General features: G+C 44.3%; 2 protein-coding genes across 5 annotated transcripts; both read right to left on the bottom strand.

Moving 5' to 3' along the window:
• Positions 1-758: 758 nt before the first annotated feature.
• LOC117899568 (CCR4-NOT transcription complex subunit 6-like) lies at positions 759-19797 on the bottom strand. 4 transcript variants are annotated; one of them, XM_034809678.1, is made up of 8 exons: positions 19650-19797; positions 18609-18640; positions 18262-18390; positions 17991-18177; positions 17726-17901; positions 2736-2804; positions 2210-2522; positions 759-2142 (listed from the first exon to the last, which is right to left on the bottom strand). In XM_034809678.1, the coding sequence occupies exons 2-8, from the start codon at positions 18613-18615 to the stop codon at positions 1368-1370; spliced, it is 1656 nt and encodes a 551-aa protein (XP_034665569.1). In that variant the 5' UTR covers positions 18616-18640; positions 19650-19797; the 3' UTR covers positions 759-1367. The 4 variants fall into 4 exon arrangements, with proteins under 4 accessions (XP_034665569.1, XP_034665572.1, XP_034665570.1 ...); XM_034809681.1 differs by lacking the exon at positions 19650-19797 and adding an exon at positions 18996-19106; XM_034809679.1 differs by lacking the exon at positions 18609-18640 and having other exon boundaries at positions 19650-19766.
• LOC117899566 lies at positions 3490-17719 on the bottom strand. Its single transcript, XM_034809675.1, has 2 exons — positions 14685-17719; positions 3490-3760 (listed from the first exon to the last, which is right to left on the bottom strand). Exons 1-2 carry the CDS (start codon positions 16496-16498, stop codon positions 3748-3750), a joined length of 1827 nt encoding a protein of 608 aa, XP_034665566.1. The 5' UTR covers positions 16499-17719; the 3' UTR covers positions 3490-3747.
• Positions 19798-20887: the final 1090 nt, after the last annotated feature.

Raw genomic sequence — 20887 nt, 5'->3', positions numbered from 1 at the left:
AGACATTTATCCCATACCACACACGACACTTATGCATTAACGGATATAGTATTGTATGTACATGTATCTACTTAAAAGTAGTCAGCGCAGCTCTTTAGGTCTACAATATGTGGACGTTTAAGCAGACAACACCACGAAAAGGTAGAGGTTGCACGGGTTAGGGTTCGGGTCTTGCTTTGCTGTTTTGTTTCTACATTCAATACACATTGAGGGTTTGATTGGTTTGTGGGCTGGCTATATATCTATACACATAAATTTGCATATCTTGTACCGAGTATCTCTATATAGTTGGGTTTACAATGTCCACTTTCCCCCATTTTGATTATTCTTCTGTTTGGTTAAAACCATTTTTGTTCATCAATTAATTCGGCATATTTTTCCCATCTTGTTTAATTTTTTACAATATTTTAGGTTTATTTCGTTACCTTTTACTTATAGTTTAGGTTTTCTTTTTGCTATTTTCTCATCTCTCTCTTGATCTCTCTTTCTCTGACTCTCTTACGATCTACGACTGTTAAATGAAACATTTGGCTTACATTTACGTTCGTTTTTCGGTTGTTACAAGAACTAAACAATGTACATAGATCGATCGTATCTTTAATTATAGTTTATTCGATGGGGAAAACATGTGTTGAGTGTGTGTGTGTGGTGTGTGTTTGTGTGTGAGGATAAACCAAACAAATGTGAAGTGAGGGCGAGGGACAGATCTGCAAGTAAGTTAATTTCCTCCATTTAAAAGCTACGATCATAATTTTGTTTTTTGTTTTGCATTGGTAACGCGCTTTGCGAACCAGCGCACAAAGGAGCGATGCCTCAACAACGTCGTCAACTTATAACTTATTGGGATTTTTTGAGGATGATCGGTTGGGTGGTTGGGTATGGGGTGTGGTTGAGGGATCAAATCTTTATAACATACATAACTAAAACTGAATCTTCGATGCGGACAGAGCGCCACGTCAGTTGTTTGTCTGTGTGTGTGCGGCATGTGGTCGTGGATTGGATAACTCTCTTCATGGCGGTGGTGGTGGCTGCTTGTCTGTTGTTGGTGGTGCCGCTGCTGCTGCTGCTGCTCCTGCTACAGGATTGATTTTTCTCTGTGTCACCATGCGATGGCTGTGGCTGTGACTGCCGCTTCCACTGCCACTACCACTGTTGCTGCGTCCCCTGTAACTGCTGCCGTGGATATTATTTACCCCACCGCTACTGCTGCTGCTGTTGCTGTTGATGGCGACGCCGGCGACACCACCACCACCACCAACACCACTACCACTGCTCACACTTGCTCCTCCTCCGATTGTGGCTGCTGTCCGTGTAGTTGTCGTTGTCATCATGGTGGTTGTGGTGGGTCTGCCGCGTCTATTCTATTGCTACCGTCGGTTGATCAGCCCATTGGGAGGCGCCTGGCTGGCCGTGTGCATCAACTCCAGTTCAACGAGCAGCGGAAAATGATCGGAGGGTATGTGAGGATGGGGACATCCGACCACCTTGTTCTCGCGCAGCCAATCATTTGAGACCGGTCCGAGCAGACCCAACGGCACCATGCCCGTTTTCGTGTAGAATATGTAGTCGATGATGCCCTTGAAATCGAACGTGTAGTTGGTGTGCGGCATTATGTCTTCGCTGTAAGCGGAGGCCAGTTTGAAGGAATGCGTGAACTCGTTGGTGTCGTTCGAGAGCAGGCGCTGCAGGCACGACTTGTAGCCCATGTCCTTAAAGTCCAGATGGTCCATGGAGACTTTTCCCTTGCCCAAGTACTCAACCACTCCGGAGTCGGGTAGCGAATTAAAGTCACCGCAGAGCAGCAGCTGAACGCTGTTTGAGTCGTTCTTGTGTCCCGGCCTGAAGCTGTGCGAGGCCTCGTCAATTATCGTCTTCAACTCGTTGCTAAGCATCATCGTCTGGATGAGCTTGACATCGCAGAATTCCGGATCCCAGTGGATGTGCGCCGTGCACACGAGCAGCGGCTGTGAGATCTGTGTCACCTCGGACATCGGCTCCCAGGCATTCTCCTTCACCTTAAGCAAAGCGGCCAGACCAATGTTGTCCTTGGGCATCACACGGTTCAGCATGTTGTCCGATCCCTCGGCATTGGCCATCGCCAGCTGATTAAATTCGATCAAGTGCTCTTTGATCAAGGTGAATCTGCAAGGTGAATCATACATTAGCATCTTCTAAAATCATCCTTCCATTCTATATAGCCAATACTCACTTTGAGGCCCTGAAGAAGATTGCACACCCATCGACATATTTCCGCTCCACCTCGGACATTGTCTTGGCACGCGACTTGGGCGAGAATATGCCCTCGTAGCCATCGTTCTTGAGCTCTGGCAGAAAGAAGTGATAGAACTGCTCCGTTTCGATCTCCTGCAGGCTTATGATGTCCGCCGAATAGTGACGTATCTCGTCGATGATTGACTTTTTCCTGTATTCCCAGCACAGGGCCCACGATGGGCAGTAGCCGTACATTTGCCGTGTCGCATATTTATCGCAGAGCACATTGTAGCACATGACCGTAAAAATGCCTGGAAACAGAAAGAGGAAAAAACTCAATTAATATATTGTAAATAAGTCCATAAATCTGTATTAAATGGTTGAGGCTGATCCATGGTTAGCAAAGGTTTCTGGTCCCCAACAACCGCCAATTGGAAGATCCAGGCAATTATATATACAAATATATCTAGGTCATACTAAATACCTGTATATTTGCTGCAAAGGCTTAGGACTACAACACTTACAGGCTGGACGCGTTTTGTTCGGCTTGGCCAGGGGCAGCCATGGCCTCTGGGGTGGTGGATTCACGGTAACTGTAAAGAGACAGAGATGAATGTATTGTTAGTTGGTGAGTGATATGCAAAGAGAGTCGTTCGATTAGGAAATTAACACCCAAGCATACATTCATTTGAATGTATGCCATGCATCCCGCACGCACACATACTTGCATACAAGTACATGCAGCTACGCCTACACCTCTCCCTGGATGACCCACTTCAAGCAGGGTGCAGTAACAGCAGGTGAGACATTCCCACAGGTGACTTATTAGCGCTCTCACGAGTTGCCTAACTGCCGGGCGTCTTCTAGGAATGCCTCACCTTGTATTGATCTACCTTGATCTTCATTCTTTTCTCCCCCCATACACACACACACCGCACCACACACTTTGAGATTACAAACGGTGAAAGTGACATGCACAAGCAATCAAATTGCTTCCGCCTTTGCTTCACTTTGGCCTTTTTGCATATTTATACAAGGTGAGCGAGAGAGTGACCGAGAGAGAGAGTGCACTTACAGGTGTTACCTGGATTTCTCCAATTGGCGGTAACATGGGATGCCTGGGCCATCGGATGGTAGAGGACCTGGCGTGGTTGCGGGGGCGCGAAAGATCTTCGCGCCACACCGCCCCCATTTCTTCTGTTATTATCCGTGGCGTCTATTCCTTCTTACAGCATTTTCAAAAGAGGGGTTCGTCGCAGAAATATTGCTTTTTTTTTGTTGTCGTTACTGTTGCTTGCTGCTGCTGCTGTTTGGGGATTCTATTATGACCAGACCAGTTGGGCTCCGTTATGTGTGGAACGCGTTCGCTCAGTTGCTAACCGCGGGCCCTCTCTCCCGCGCGACTCGGCTGCTTGCACTCTCTGGGCTCCTCTCACGACCTGGCCTCTGCTGCTTTGCACAAACTCTCTTGGACTCTTCCTCTCACGACCTGGCTGGCTGGCGCTTGTTGCTGCGCTGCTTCTGTTGCTGCCGCGGCTACTGCTGCTTTAGCTGTTGTTGTTTTTGGTTTGTTTCCAAGAGTCGATGATTGTTTTTGCATTTCTTTTTCCCTCTCGGATAATTTTGTTTGTGCACAACTACAGCAACCAACGACTAAAAACTTTCACTTTTTAATAAATTTTGTGATTTTTTTGTTTGTTTATAATATTGTGTGTGTTGCCGCTTGCTGTTTTCAGCATTTATTTACTGTTTGGGGTTCTCGGGTTTGTTTTGTTTTCAGGTTTCTTGTTGGCTGTCGTCCCTTTAATGACTACATTAACATAATTTTGATGGCATTTTAATTGCAACACTAATAATGCAAAAACGTTATTTAATTTAAATATAATTTTAAATGGAAATTGAAATTGCAAACAAAACACAACAGAAACTACGCAGCACACGCAAATGCGTCACCCGAAAAAATGCGAATAGAAAAACAGGATATTTCCGAGGAGAGAAGCAGCGGTAATGGTGTCCCTCTTCTCTATCCTCTGTGGAGGTGAGTGTTGTTTTGGAGTCTTGATTGTATGTGTGTGTTCACTGTTTGGTTGGATTGCAAGCGGAAACTGATTTTTGATTTATCGACAGAATATTCGAGAATCACAATCACACACTTTGAGAACTCAAATCTCAATGCCAACTATTTTGTGATGCACAAACCCGAGTATCCCCCCAGTGCCACTAAAGTTCCTGTTGTTGTTGTTATTTTTGTTGGGATTGGAAAAGAGTGAGTGGTGGATATATTAGTAAGGTATATGGTGTGTGCAGGCGGGGGGTATGGTAAATTATGGAACTTTTACTTGACGCGTGCGCCCGCGCATTCGCTTCGAGCCTAGAGATGGCACCTAAACGGCGCCCAACAGGTGTGGGTGGGGGATGAATGGGTAAATAATTTCACCAAATTTATGACTGATTGCCCCACATGACACGACACGAAACACACACACATACACATACGCGACACATATGGAAAGCAGCGCAGGCAGCACAAAGAGAGGGGACTGAAACACTTTCGGACGAAATTTTAAAACAAATTTGCTCATCCAGCCAAGCGTGCCATGAACAATATTACAAATTTGAGGAAAGTTAAAGTATCCACTGAGAGACAGACATATGTTTTATAGACAAAAGACGACATTCAATGTATCAGTTCCGTGTAGTAGAAATATTAAATAGAGTCGGATTACCTAAGTAGAGTATTTAACTAATCACTCTTTAATAAAGATGAAAATCTTATAGAAACCCAACAAACTATGACTGAAAGATCCGCCGCAAAACAAACATTTTAATCGTTTATTTTTTAAATGTATTTATAACAATTAGACTCCTCAAGACTGCAAACGAATATTAAGATATTGGAGATTTTTAAGAGAATTTGTATGCATATATCGGATAGATCTTTAACTGCAATCAGATCAAACATTTCCTTCTTTCCCACCGTGCTTGCTAGGCACTTTTCTCTTTTGTATCTTATTCTATTCTGTCGGAAGACCTTTCTCTATATTTCTTGATCTTAATCTGTGGCTTTTACCCTTTCGTGCTATTAACCTCCTGTTTGATTTAGTTAGAATGGAAGTATGACTCTTTGGCATCCTTTGACCGCTCTTTTGTGCGACCCCAATCGATATTATTTATTGCCTAATGGTCGCGTATCAATTATATTTACTCTCTCTTGACACGGTTACAGAGATTAGAGGAGTGGAGTAGGATTCAGACTCAAACGAAGTGGAGCTTCTCAAATAATGGTTCAATATGCGGTTCGTTGCCGAGAGAGCCTGATGTCACGCCATGTCGTGTTTGGAAGTGCCTTCTCCCTGCTGCTTCTCAAGAAAGCCCTTTCTATCTCACATAATTTTTCATGGTCGTTGCTTTGGCTCTGCATTCGAAAACAAAAAGAAATGAAATACACAAAAGCCACAAAACTTAAGAAACAGAAACGAACACAAGAAAGACAAAAGTTCGAAAGGCAAAAACCCAAGTGAGCGTATCGAAAAAGAAAGTGAAATTCAAATTGAAATTTGGTGCGATTAAAAACGCCAAGAGGCCAATGCGGCAAGAGCCTGTTCCACACACCAGTCTCGAGAGTGTCTGTATCTGTATTTGTATCTGTCTGTCTGTGTGGTGTTGGGTTAGCCAAGCAATTTCGTATGCACAACATGTTGCAGCCACATCGGAGAAGGAGGTGGTGGAGATGGAGGAGTAGCAACAGCAGATTGGAGGCCTGCTCCGAATAGAAAACAAAAGTCAACTCGCCACTTGCCACACTTCGAAGCACTGCAATTAGATAACTTGTTTCATTTGCACCAGTTTTTTCTTTCCCAATGCGGCATCGAGATCGACATCGGCATCGACATCGAAGGCGACGACGGGCTCCCAGCAAATGACTGCCAATGTTCAATGGCGTTCTCCGGCTACTCTTGGCTTCAGTTGGGGGTTTACATACAGTGGAACCTACAGATCAAGGGTGGGCACACTTTTCTTCAATTTATTTGGAAGCAAAATAATAACAGCAATACCGGGGATACATTATTTTGTATTTGTAATGGCCTTTACATTTCCCCATAACTCAAACAGATAACTTCCTCAACATGAAACTTCCCCAACAATTAAACACAATTTCAAGTGTTATATAATGGTTTTATGCCCGGCAAACATATCATATCATTAGATTGCCACCTTGGTAGAGTGTTCCGTGCTTTTTTTATATAAAAGTTTCTATCGGGAGGTTGAGCATGTTGTCATTTCACTGAAAAACAATGAGTAATTCTTACAACTATCTGTATCTTCAAGTCTCTAGTTCCAGTTACAGAAGTACGACTGTACGGCTGTGAACTGAACTGTCGATTCGATGCTTCCACTTAAGACAATCTGGCATTAAAATCATAATAATGAAACACAATTTAAGGTGCACTTCAGGCACTCCATACTCCACTCCACTCCACACACTCGGCAAACACACGTATCGTATGCGTGTGGGAAACCAGTTGGACAGCATTGCAGTGGCAATGGCTGTGGCTGTTGCCTCTTGCCTGTTGCCCGCTGGCTGGTGGAGACTCTTTGGGTCTTTGGACGATCGTGACTGATCCGTGAGCGCCATATTCAAAAGACTGCAACTGAAACACCAATTGTGCTGCGTCACATGGAAAATCAATTGGAAATGTGCGCGCGCACACACAATGATTATGCACAGAGCGAATGGGAGGTTGGGTATGGGGGCTTTCTTTCCACCCAATGCAGCAGCATCTTCGTAGGAGGCAGCGTTGCTCACGCGATCTTCCAACAATGCTGCTGCTGCTGCTGCTGTTGCACGCCGCCTGGTTACGTTTATTTTTCTTTCGCTGATCCACTTTTGAAACTTTTGCGCGAGCGCACTCGCTCGACGGACTCGCACTTTCTCTCCCGCAGTTGGAAAGCGGCCTGATGCCTGCTGCCTGGAGACAGAGATGGGCAGAGGGAGGCGCCGCTGACATTGACACAGCCTGTAGCGGAGCCATCGAAGGGGCAGACACACACACACCACACGCAGTAGCCCATTCCCTGGCCTGTCATTCCATCTTACCATCTTTCCGTCTACCCATAAAACTTTCTAACCATTTGCACTTCCTTTTACGCAACAACAACCTTGATAAGCCCCCATACCAAAAAACCAAGCAACAAAGTCAGGCTATCTACAGCGGTCGAAGCTTTAGATACTCTTACAGTTAAAATCTTATTTCTTGTAAATATCTTCCTGCAATCCATTTATTATCTTTCCGCCTAATTGACCACCATTTTATATTTTATTTATCAGAAAGATCATCAACATAATTCAATCAAACTTATGGCGTACTTTTTTGCATGGCAAACAGCAGGTAAATATTATAATACCCACAGCTTTTAAGGGTACGGGCTGCAATATAATGAAATGAAAACGAAAAGAAACCAAATGAAATGAAAACAGGCTGGCTGGCTGGCTGGCTGGCTGACTGTAAGCTTCACTTCCGCATTTAAAACAATAACAAACAAAAAAGGCGGGGACGCGAGACGAGGCAGAAGACATTTCCGATTGCTGTTGCATATTTATACGAAATATGGGCCAATTATGCGAATCGCTCGAAAAAAGAGACTCCAAAAAAACTAAAACGAGAAACGGAAAAAGCTTTGTCATGACCAAGCACAAAATACTACTCTCGTCCAACAAAAAAACAGAAGAGAAAAAAAGTTTACATTTCGTAACCGAAATAACCGTTAACATTCACAAAAGCCAACAGAGGGAGGGGGCACGGCGGTGGTGCGATGGTTTGGGTACGTGATGGCCCCAAATGAACAGCTGTTTTTTCTTTTGTGTATGCTGCTCCCGCTGTTGTAGTTGTTGCGCGTTACTATTATAATTTTTGGCACTAATATCATCATCATCATTTGATGGTGTCTGCTTCTGTCACGTCGCTTCTTTCTCACCCAATTGCAGTTATAAATACCGGTTTCGAGTGTACGCGTATAAATAAACTATTTCAACTCTTTGCTACCCATACCCAGGAAGACACAGAAATGGAGCTCAAAGGGTATATTGGACAGGGTGCTCAAATTCAATCCCTTAACCAACTCAATGCAATCCTTTTCGAGAGCATCAATGTGTTTCATCAGGCTCACATGTACTTTGTTTATGCATACGTTGGACTGAGCTCTGATTTCTGCCTTTTCCGGGATAAACGAAAGCGAAATGGTCATATAAAAAACAAACGCAAGTTGGCCATTAAATACAGGGTACACTGCTGTTTGATGATCTCCCCAGTGTGTATGTTTGTATGTGTATCCATTTCCTCTTCCCTTTTGGTTTTTTAACATGCTCCACTAAATCGGCTAACAATGTGGGAATCGATGATGCCGCGATGCGTTTAAAATGCATTACAAAGCACAAAGTTGTCATAAAAATTAAATTAAATAAAAGCCAAAAAACGAGCAATAAAAGCACGAGGGGGAACGAAGCGCTGGAAAAAAAACTCTACAAACTTAAGCCAATTAAACGATTAGGTAACAGTTACAACAATAACAGCAACACGCAGCAGTCGGAGGCAGTGGCAGTGCATGCAATGAGCGCTGAAAAACATCGTCATCAAACAGCAGCAGCGGCAGAAGCAGCAGCAATAATAATAAAGCCCAGACGACGGGCCAGGCCAAGTGATGCTCGTAAACCTACATACTAGGGGGGCAAAATTTGTACAGACGATGGCAACAGCAACAGAAAGAGATAGACAGAGAGACGCAACAGGCCACAAAAAATTAGGTAGAATACCCTAGGGTTTCGACTACAAGTATACCCTCGCTACACGTTAAAGAATATTCTCCAGATACATCCATAAGTATAAATAAAGTACACAGCAGTACACACATTCTGTATGATCTCAAGGGTGTAAAATCTTTAGGGTAAGGAAACCACAACCATTAATGGACATAGTATAACCCTACAATTAAAGGGTATTAAAAGCATAAAAAATTAATTCATGTTGTGCTCATTTCGTGAGCGAGCGCACAAAAAAGCAAAAGAATATGTTACAACAATAGCAGCCAGCAGCAGCCACAAATGGCAGAAAGAGTTAACACCAAGAGTGTCTCTATAGAGAGTCCATCCAACCATCAACCAGCAACATCATTCATAGTAGCTCCGGTCCACGATCTCCGGTCAGGTGGGGATCCGGCCCCGCACAGCCGGCCCGGCCCTTTGACTGTGTGCATCTTTCTCTTTTTATGTTTTTCTTCTTTCTACTGTCAAATGGGGGTTTACGTCAGAGGCGCGACATTAGGCCTCGAATGATTTCATCATTTGATGCTGCAGCATTGCGAGATCTTCAAGAAAGATCTTTTGCGGTTTGCTGCAGTAATGACAATGAGATGGATGAGTGGTCAGATGCGTTGATGGGCTCTCAATCGGTTATTAGTTGTTCTAATGACCATCCCCCTCTCCCATCCACTGATTGCAATCTTAGCTTGTGACCTAATCTGGTTAAATAATCTTCTAAAGAAATGGACAACCTAATTAGCTTTTGATTATGAAACTCTTAAATAACACGGTTATGCTGGAAGGCTGAAAAGTGCAGTGTCTTTTGAAGCTTAGAACTTGAAAAGTTGACTGGAAAAATGCAGCCAAAAAGGTGTGATCATTCAGGGTTTTGTCCATATTTCTACACCCTTATGTTTTGTACTTGTAAATGTCTTTCAAATCTTCAAAATTTCTCAACCGCATTTCCACACACACACAATAAGTACAGTACTTGCACACATACCAATATACTTTAATAGAATCCAATTACACACATATAATCCACATTAAGCTGTGTGGAACCCAAGCCCTTCCTACCATCCGTCTTCTGTGCAAAAGAGAGCGGGAATGAGTGAGCGATCAAACTCTGCTTTGACAGACAAAGAAACCAACAGAACATTGTCTAAGAACTGAAATAATACCAAGCAGAACTACTTACATATAAGAATCACCACGAGTAAACCACATGAACGACTGACTGGGGGAGCCAAGCAACGAGCGAGCGTTCGCAGACGACATTAAAAATGGGGGAAAATAAATGTAATAATGACATTTGTGGCCGTTAGGAGTTGGGATTCTTAACTGTTTGACATTTTGCGTAACCTTTTTCGTAGACATTTGGCCTTTATTCGGATTAACAGCATATTTTTTCATTGTGTTTGTTGCTTCTCTCTCTCTCTTTCTTACGAACAGAGGAGGAGGAAGTTTGTTTGGAGTGGAACTTGAGCAATCCCCCATTGCCCAAGCCATGCTATGCCATGCCGCCGTGATGAGGAACTTTTTTTGCCGTCTGGCCCACTGAACTGGCCAAGTTAATTGGAAACTGAAACTTTCAATTTCATGGCGAAATGCTAATTTCCCATCCAAAAGAAAAGTCAACTTAATGGAAAAGTGGCAGAACGACATGGGAGGGGCACACAAGAGGAAGTATGAAAAAGCAACAACCAAAAATTGCAAGACAGTGAAAAATGTCATTAGAAGAAGCAACAGGCAAGAACAATGTTCGAGTGGAAAGCCATGTGACGATTGGAATACGCTTTCCAGAAGCTATGCATGCTACAAGGAGCAATATATGTAATTGTATTATTTTAAGGACTTGACCTTTAGTCGCTAAGTGACTGATGATACATTTTAACTACCTTTTCTGTACAGGCAATACAGCAGTCTCGTTATTGCATCAACAAACAATGGAAAGCAAACCACATGGTAAGAATCAATTAAGTTATGTGAAACGACAACAAAACTTACGAAACAGGCTTAATGCTTTTACTTATTTACTTATCGCATGCAGATTGCAACTTTTTGGCATTGGAAGAAACACGCAAGCATTATAGGGTTAAATGTCACAGATTCTTTCTTTATTCAATGCTCTGAAATCTGAACCAAGATCTAGAAGTTTCTTAAATCATGTCCCAACTGAAAGAAACTAATTGGTTGCCTCTTTTTCGGTTTATTGCACACAGAACGACAAACCGCGCATACCCCCCTGCCCGGTTAGGGAAGGTGAGAAAAAACAATTAAATTTTGAGTGGCCAGAAGGAGGGAGAGAGCGAAGCCGAGCAGCATGGTGGATGGTCTGCCAAGAGGGAGAGAGAGGGATGGCTTGGCCTGGCCTGGTCCCGCTTCGTTGGAGAGAAGAACAACAGCAACGCGACGCATTTATTGACGTAGCCAAAACACATTAGCCACCGGTGCTGCCGCCACTGCCACTGCCACTCAGTGGCTCGTACCGTACCCGATGCTGACTGAAACTGATGGCGCAAACAGTGTTGCAAATGACCCAATTATCCACTGACCCACTCAACGCTCGACGGTCTGGTCTGGTCCGGCCCGGTCCGGTCCGGGTCCGGACCTCTGGAGGTTCAGACCTCGTTGTGAAAGCCCTGATGATAGTTGCAAATGGGAAATAGGCGTCTTTAACAACATTTAAAAGAATAGACAACCGACAGAATACAGAACAGAAGAGAACAAGCTGGATGACGAGATAGATACAATCCTAAAATGGAGACATTAATTAGCCTAATGACGGGCACAAAATGCTTAAAAATTAATTTGCCAGTTACGGTTATTGCAGCGGTTAATCTTTTTCGCAAAAAGGTGAAAGGTGGGACCCTGGGCCGCAACAACCAATTCATCTAAGTATCCGTCCATCCATACTGGGATTCCAGCTGCCTCCGCCACTGGAGATCTGTCTCTGTGCAATGAGAAAAGTCTTCAGTCAACAAGAGCTAATGTGTTGGGAAAGTTCATTTTCAAGTGCATTTCGCTCCGAAAATGGTGTGTGTGTGTGTAGGCCTACGGTTCTGTTTGTTTTCCCATCTCTCGTACGTGCCTCATTAGAAGATGAAGTTTTTGGGGTTTTCTTTTCTTTCCAACGAATTTTTCGAGGCTATCAAAACAGCAATCAAGTTCTTTTTTGTTTGACACTTTTCTGTTTACACTTTTTATTGAGTTCTCGAGTTCGTTCTTAATCAAAATAAATAAAGTTTCAATTTGTTTCTGTATGAGGTGGGGGCTACAAATGTTGTGGTTATTATAGAGGGGGAGAGTATTGTGTAAACTACATTGTTATTTGTGCAAAAACGATGCTTACGTACAAACAAACACTACAATACGAGATAATACAATACAATACAATACAAACTAGTGAAAATAATAATTAAATAAATTAGCTTTGAGTGATAATTTCTATCTGGGGAATGGTAACACGAGTCTCTGTCTGTCCTGCCTGTCTGCCTGTGCTGCCGGAACTTGCCAATGGAAAATCTGTGACATTTTCCAACAGCTCTGTTGCTGATGCTGATGCTGAAGCTGAGACGAAGACTCCAAGCCGGAGTCTAAAGTCAGCTTCAGCATCGAGTAGAGCGGAAAACTTCCAAGCAATTTCAGTGCGCTTGCGCTTGGTGCGCCCGCGTTCGTGAGTTTCTTTTAATTAAAAAGAAAGAAAAAAAAAAAAAATAGCAGGCGAAAACTTTTACTCGCCAACAAACAAAGCAGGTAACTAGGGCTGCTCTCGATTTTCAGATTTAGATTTTATGCTTTGGCGATCTTTACAATCGGAATTAATTGTTGCACCAGATCTCCACTGCCACGGCGGGAGATCTTTGGGCTACAACACATCAAATTGTATACATTTTAAAGAATTATAAATCTTAATTTGAAGATGTGACGATATTAATGAATTGATAGCTAATTGTTTTCAATTTCGTACCGAGTGCTTTTCATTTAAGCTTTATAGTCAAATGAAAACTTGAATTAAGTTGTAAGCATAAAATTGTTATATAATTTTTATAGAACTAAAGGAAACCCCTAACTAAACGAAGGAAAATAGATTACTGAAATTACTTTGAATAAAAGCAAAACCCCAATCCCCACTCGGCAGCTACACAAGACACTGAAATCGTCGATTAAAAACCCTAATACCACTTTATATGTACTTTCCATTCAAATTAGAGGACAACAAGTGCCCGAATATTTCGAAATAATTATTTTACTAATCAATAAACTCCTATAACCCTCACAGAGATCCTTCTTTTTGTGTCTAAGGATAACTTAAGGTCTTACAAAACTAAGAAAAGTTCACGTAGTAGCGCTTCGGCACGATTAAATCCTAAAGTTATGATTAAATAGAACCCAAAGAGTCGCTGGAAAACACAATATTATTATGTAGGAACGTTGGCTTAAGCTCTATAATGTCCAACAGCTAACTGATAAAAGTAACCCATAAAAAAACAACCCGTACAAAACTATGCAAAACTCAGGGGCTTAACGTTAATGCACAAATAACAACAATTAAAAGTAGATAGGTATAAATATGGTAAAGAAGATACATCTACAGAAAATGTATCTCTAAGTATGGTTAGATGTAGTGGATCTGTTACAGATACAGTTAAATATACTCGGTAGATCTGGTTAGTCGTATTTTGATGTATCATTTATGCTCTCTATTCGATTTCTACAAAGTTTCTTCTTCTTTTTGCTCCACAAAATCTGCATAAGCGTCTCTCTCGCGCACCCAAGTCTCTCTCTTTATTTCTCTCACGTTGTTTCCCCTCCACCCGCAACACCCGCTACACGAATCCGCTACCCCGTCATCATTTTGTGGTGGTCTTTGGCAAAAAGAAAAAGAAACACTGTCTTAAAAATACGAAACGCCGCATAGTCGCATCGCATCGGCAGTGAAAGTGAAAGTTTTCAAGCTAAAGTGTTGTATGAATGTATGTACAAGGTTTCCCATCCAGTCTCCCAAGTCCCGGCGGCGTCGGCCGCCTGTCTTTCTGTTCCGTTTCGTACAATTTCCATCGGGGCTTGGAGTATTTGTAAAACTTGTTGGCCTTTTGTTTTTGCTTTCTTTATCGTCGCCTGATGATCGTGATGATCGTGATGATGATCATCTTCACATATGTTTGTATGCCTTCAACAAATTTAATGGCTTTTCTTCTTTCTTTCCTCTTTCTCGTTGGATGGTTATCGTTGGTTATGCAATTGATGTTTAGGTGGAAATTGGAAATTTCTTGAATATACATTTTCTCCCGATTGCGCCCACGCATCGTCAGCCCCCAAAACAGCTGCGTCTGCGCGAATCAATCCATCTGGGGCGCTCCAAATGTACGACTTTCGAACGCTTGCCTTTTAAGGGCACGCCGGTGACGCGACGACTCCTCCCTTCCTCCAGTTATAATATTCCAGGGGGATTGTCGCTTTGGATTTTTGATTAGTTTTTCATTGTCGTTGTCACGAGATGGTGGAAAATGCTGGCTTCAATTTGCCGTGCAACGTTCCCAGTATCAGTCGCCTGCTTGTGGGTGTGTCGCGGCGGTTGTCTCGGTCTTGGTTTTGGTTTTGGTTTGGTTTGGCAGCTGCCACTTGGCTGTCATCGTGTCCGCCTCCACCACCACCTCTACCTCCACCCTGATACTGCTGCTGTTGCTGCTGCCACAACAGGCCAAAGCAATTGTTATAAAATTGCTGTGAGGTTGCTCCTCCCTTGTCGCTGCCCATGCTGATGCCATTGTTGCTCTTTCTGTCGTTTCTGTCGCTGCTGCTTATGCTGCTGCTATTGTTGTTGCAATCCACAAGAAAATCCAAAGATGTGGGCGTCGCATCCGTCAGATTCAGATTTAGATTCAAATGCTCAAAGCTAAAGACGAGGCCAGAGTCGCGACTGTAGCTGCCAGCACTATCCAAGCCACTGTCGCTGGCTCCCGACCCCAAAGCCGAACCGTGTCGATCTCCGCCTGACGACGACGACGACGATGACGACGATGCACCGCTGCTGCACGTCTCAATGAGCTTCCTCGATATCTCGCTGATGCTCTCGTCAAGCAGCGTCTCCGCCTGGGCGGCGCAGGCGGACGAGTAAGATGACTCCGATGAGGCCCTGCCTTTGAAGCCAATGTTGCCAAAGAGATCGTTGGCTATGTTAATCCCACTTAAGATGTCGCCATAGCCCGAGTCATCGCTGAGGCTGCACTGTGAGGGCGTCGCGATGACGCCCTCATGGGCATGACCCACTTGGTGGCTCCGCTGCGATCCAATGACGCCCACAATGTCCGCCCGACTGCTGTCCCCGGTTATGGGTGCAAACTCCTCGACGGTCTCCTCCTGCCCAGTGGGCGCACAGTTGCTGGTCGGCGGCAGACTCTGGGAGCAGATGGAGCTATCGCAGGAGCTGTCCGACGAGTGCGTAGACGAGGTGGAGGAGGAGGACTCTCGGCTGCCATCGCCCGGCTCGCTGGAGGAGGCATCGGAGAGCGATCGACGCAGTGTTTGTGTCTGGTAGTCCCACAGGGATCGCAGCGGATCGCAGTCCCGGCAGAAGCAAACGCCGTGCGTGTGATCGTGCTGCAAGAGTCCACCACCTCCGGCCAGAGGCAGCAGATGATGGTATGGATGATCCTCTCCCTGGACGGACGACTTCATCTGCAGATCCGTTTCCATTTTGAGCAGTACCCCGTTTCCGGGCTTCCGATCCTTTTTGCGGCGCTTGCGCGGCTTAATGATCCGAGGCAGGCAGCTCTCCGGCGGCGGTGTGGCATCCTGGCAGCCAGTAGCAGTACCGGTCAGCGTTTGTTTTTCCTGGCTTTGGAGCATGGGCGGAGCAGAGTTCTGGTAGCGTAGGGCTCGGGATTTATCCGCCAGCTTGTAGTTCTGGCTGGCTTGGGTCATCGGCTGGTAGGCACTCCACGACGGTGGATGATGGTGCGGCTGCGCCTGGTGATGCTGTGGCAGATGCTGCTTGCCGTTCTGCTGGAGGAGTGGCATACCCTGGGTGTGGGCCGCCAGCTGGGACATGGAGTGCACACCCGTCGGTGGCCATGGTGGCGTCTTTGGAGCTGTCTTCCTTAGCAGACGCTGACGTTGACCCGGGGACAGGTGGCTGGAGGCGTTCGAGATTAGTGGGATTCCGGCGCACTCGTTGATGCGCTGCTGATTAACCACAGGCGGTAGGGACAACCCAATGCCATAGCTGGCTGCCTGTGGGGACGGAGCTAGTGGAGTCTGCCCCTGGGCATGAGCAGGTGTCCAGGGAACGTGTGGTCCATGATGCAGGCGCTGACGCTGGAGCTGATTGTAGCAGGCGGCGGCGGCAGCGGCAGCGGCTGAAGTGGGTGGAGGAACCGGCTGCGTTGAGGCCCAATGCAAGTGCTGAGACTGATGATATCTAGCAAAGGGTCCAGCGTGGATATTCCCGTTGTCTGGCGCGCGATAGACGGCCACATGCGATCTCATAATCCTGCCGCTCTCCTTGCTCCTGATCTCTGTGAGTGGTGGCGTCCTCTGTTGCTTGTCGTCTGGTCTTGGTACGTAGTCGATTGCACATCACTTGGCCGCTTTCAATATACTATGCCCCCAACACTCAATGATGCATTTGCGCAGCCCGTGGGCATTACCGAAAAAATCTACAAAAATCTGTCTACAACGAAATGAAAAGCGAACTGGAAACTGGGACAAGCCGCTGCTGCTGCTGTTCGCTGGCTGTCAATTACGAAACACTTTGCGCATGCGCGGCTGCCAACCGAAACACGGGTAAGGGTACGGAGCTCGAGACGAATCGGGTGCGACGGTCGCGAACGGGTTTCTATGTGTGGCCAATAGCAAGAGCAGAGAGCGACCGCTTCGTAGCCTGGCGTGCGGCAGACTGAAGTCAGCTGAAAATTCAATTCAAGCTTGTGCGCGCCGGCCCCCACATGGGTTAACAGTAAAAGCCGTTATACCCAGTTGGAGCGCGCTCTCGAATTGGCTCTCTCGAGCGCTCTGCCGCTTTTGATTCTCTTGGGTTCCACAATTGCGATCCACAAACATTGCCTGCCGGCTTGATCATGCACGATGGAAGCTGCACGCTGCTCTTGGGGCCAACGTCCAGAGCGCGGCTTTTTGCATGTCGAGGTCGTGCAGTTCTTTTTTTGTTCGCAGCCGCTGCCAATTGTTGTAATTGTTGCATTCAATTAAAACAAAAAACCAACTTATAATTGTTGGCTGTGCATTATGTTTTTGGGCATTAATGAGAAACCATGAGTTTGAACTTTAATTACAGCTGCTGCCTAACTGGTTACTTGACTGATCCTGGTACACGTACAAATTACGAAAATCGTTAACAAGCCATGTCTTAGACTAAGCTGTTAACCACACCAAAAAATTCAACATGTATTGACCTAGGTTCCATCAATCAATAATGTACACAAAAGACAGAGGAATCCCGATCATAGTATAAATAATTAAATATGAAAAGAAATCATCCGTACAAAATCAAATCTCCCCACAAAGTCAAAATACCCTTGCTGGCACAGAGAAAACTTTCTCTTTTCGGAAGCCTTTTTTTTTGCCATGCTTATGTGCTTTCCTTTTTACCCCCACACAATCACACACGCACACAGATCCGCTCCATGAACAGGAGCGGCACAGCATACTCATACTCAAAAACAAAACACAAAACAAAAACGAGACGTAGACACTCACATGACAAGTTGTCCAGCATGTAGGTGAGCAGTTTGGACGTGCCATTCGGCTCGTTGTAGATGTTCATAAACTCCTTTTGCAGCGGATTGCCCATCAGGCCGAGTATGACCAGATGGAAGAGCTTGCCAATCTCGTACGGCAGCACGCGCAGAAAGTTGTTGTTCAGCAGCAGTTCCCTAAAAAGGAGTCCACAATTGTGAGTGAAAGATGTGGTTTCCATTCCATGTGACATGCATGCTGCGTCGTAACGGGCAGCGCAACCCACCTCAGCTGTATTAACTCGCCCAGCTCGGCGGGCAGGCTTCGCAGCTTATTGCTGGAGAGATCCAGGGTGCGGAGGCTGGTCAGCATGCCCACGTCGGCGGGGAGGCGCAGCAGCTGGTTGTCGTTCAGGTAGAGGGCGGTCAAATGCTCGAACTCCCACAGCGAGGGGCTGATGTTCCGCACGCAGCCTGTACGAAACGGTAATTATGAGAGCCATGAGTGGATGGGAAAGAGAAATCAACAGTTATTTCGGGTGGGGTGCAATCACTCACCAGTTATTTCGAGGCCGCTCCAGTTTGTCTTTTTGCCAGCGGCAATGTCCTCTTGGGAGAGAAAGATCTGCTGCCTTCGATTGGCGCTGTCGTATTTGTCTTTGTTACGAGACATCTTATAATGGTTGCCTGTGAGAGATGGACGAGATAGAGCAGGAGAGGAGAACAGTTAGAGAAGCGTTGAATATTCACGGGCTGCGGTGCAAGCTCAGCTCTCTTTGAAGGAAGTTAGGGCTCGCTCATGTTAGGAGAGGAGACAAAACCTCGCTTAGCAACACAAATGGAATTTTTTTTTGTAAGTACGTATTTTTGTTGTTTTTTTAGGATAGTTGGAAACAAATCATAACCTTTCATAATAACCGCCTGATGATAAGCGTCTCTGCAAAATATTAATAAATTGGTTTGAATTATTATTTTGTATTAGTAAACAAAGATAGACTCGATAGGGGAGAGGGTGGGTGTGGTGGTTGGTTGGGGTCTAAAATAAAAATTAAATGCAAACAAGAAAGGACTTTTGCAAGCGCGCGCAAAGTGCAAGCACACACACACAGGCATACAATAGACACACCACACACATATGCACATATGCAAACTGACGCGTTTAAAACCAGGGAAATGCAGCGTTACAGTTAGAGAGCAAGCTTTTCAATGGCGTGGGCGAATACACGGAAATTGGACGAAAAGAGACGAAGCAGCTAGATGAGATTCCGGGTTCCTGGTCCGGGGCTGTTCACCTGCATGTGAGTTTCCTGTGGCTCAACTTTTTGCACCTTTCCAGTGACAATTGTCCCGCCTCTTTGCACACACGCGCCGCCTCTGCCGCTTCCCTTGTGCGGTGTGGTCTCGTCGCCGCTATTACTCAATAATTTTGCAAATGTAACTGTAGCTGTCAGTATTTCTTCAACAAACAAATTTGAAATGCACCACAAATTTAATATTTTTCGTTTTCTTGGCTCTCAGTCATGTTTGATTCTCAACTCAAATGGAAACTACTTTATTGACTCTCTTTCATTTCTTTATCTGCGCGTTTGCTTTCCCTTTATTTATTGCGCGTTTCGTTTTCGTCGTCGTTTCTTGTTTTTGTATACATGGTGGCTTGGAGCGCTAAGTTTTGCCACTGGCTGATGCTTCCGGGGGGAATGGAATCCAATACAATACGCGTCAAAAGAACAACCAAAATTTAGAAACTCTCCTCCATTTTGACAGCCATTTCAATGCACAAACAAAACTGGGTTTTTAGTCAAAACAAAACAAGCGGTCTGCTATGCTCTTCTCCCACACAGTCATACACACGCATCGCATCCAAGCACGCAAGCAGACACACAAACACACACACGCACGCACACTCAGGTACAGGAATGAAATAAAAACACGTAGAGATTCCGTACTATTTGCTTAACTAGACTAGCCACTTGCTGGGTTCTTTTTATTTGGCTTTAACTGTAGGTGTTGGCGAGTTATGTTTAATTATAGTTTGATTTTATGTTATTTGATTTGATTTGATTTTATTTTTTGGTATTTAATCGCTACAGAGAATTGGATGGGGTGGTTGCACGACGATAAATCCGCATTGACCAGGTACTTCAGTTCGATGATGGGGATGTCGATATTTTCTTAAAAAGGGTATCTTCGGTGTTGCATTGGAAATGTTTTTATAATTTAAACAATATGATGTTAGAAAGTGTGGTCGTGTGTAAGAGTTTAACAATTATATAATGTAGTGCGATGTTATTTCATGGATTGATGTGTAAGTACAAAGGCAACAGAAGGCTGCCCCATAAAGTAGTAACAACAGAAGGTTGCTCCTCAAGATGACTTTCGATGGCGGCGAGTTAACCCAACCTGAATTAATCCAGTGTGTTTCGATTCAACACTCCAAATTTTCCTCATTAATAAATTTGGCCAATTCTCTAAATAAAAATAAGCTATTTTGTGAGCAATAACTCCTTAAGTTCCTTGAAACGATGCATGTCGTTGGGAGGCTAAGATTTCGTGTTCCGCATTGTCGAGAATGTTGCAAATTTCGCAGATGTTTGTTTCTGGCTTTGTTATTGTGTAAAAAAAGCTATCTTAGTTATACCTACACTATTTCACCATTGACGGTGGCCCCTAGCGATGTTTTCCCAGCCCAAGTTTTCAGCGGAACTATCGATAAAGTATATAAAAAAATACCTTTTCATTTTAAAAATATACCGTACTCTTAAATCATGTTCCTCGATTTTGATATTCTTTTTGATATTAACAGCTTGCAATGCCTTTTAACACTGAAACAACATTTTAATCCGATTGAAGAATCAATTTGGCTTATTATAAATACGACTTTTTATTGGATTGTATACTTTACGACCTTATATTTTACAAAATTTGTATTTAAATTTTTTAATCCAAATCCCCCCTCCTGGAAGCAATGGAGCTTAGTGTTCAGTATGTAAATGTAAATATCATTGAAAATGTTGAAAGATAGCGCGCGCAACAAAGGAAGAAAAGAAATTATATTGTTTTCATGAAAATTGCACAAAGGAAACATAAGAAAATAATTTAATAAGCTCGAAGTGGTTTGGGAGGCAGTTCTTCTATATTTACAACATAATTGGGGCTAGACTCCGGCTTATACATTATAATTACT

This window comes from Drosophila subobscura, chromosome O, assembly GCF_008121235.1.
Source record: "Drosophila subobscura isolate 14011-0131.10 chromosome O, UCBerk_Dsub_1.0, whole genome shotgun sequence".
Taxonomy (NCBI): Eukaryota; Metazoa; Arthropoda; class Insecta; order Diptera; family Drosophilidae; genus Drosophila; species Drosophila subobscura.
The sequence above is the reverse complement of the archived record's forward strand: the minus strand, read 5'-3'. Positions and strand labels throughout refer to the sequence as shown.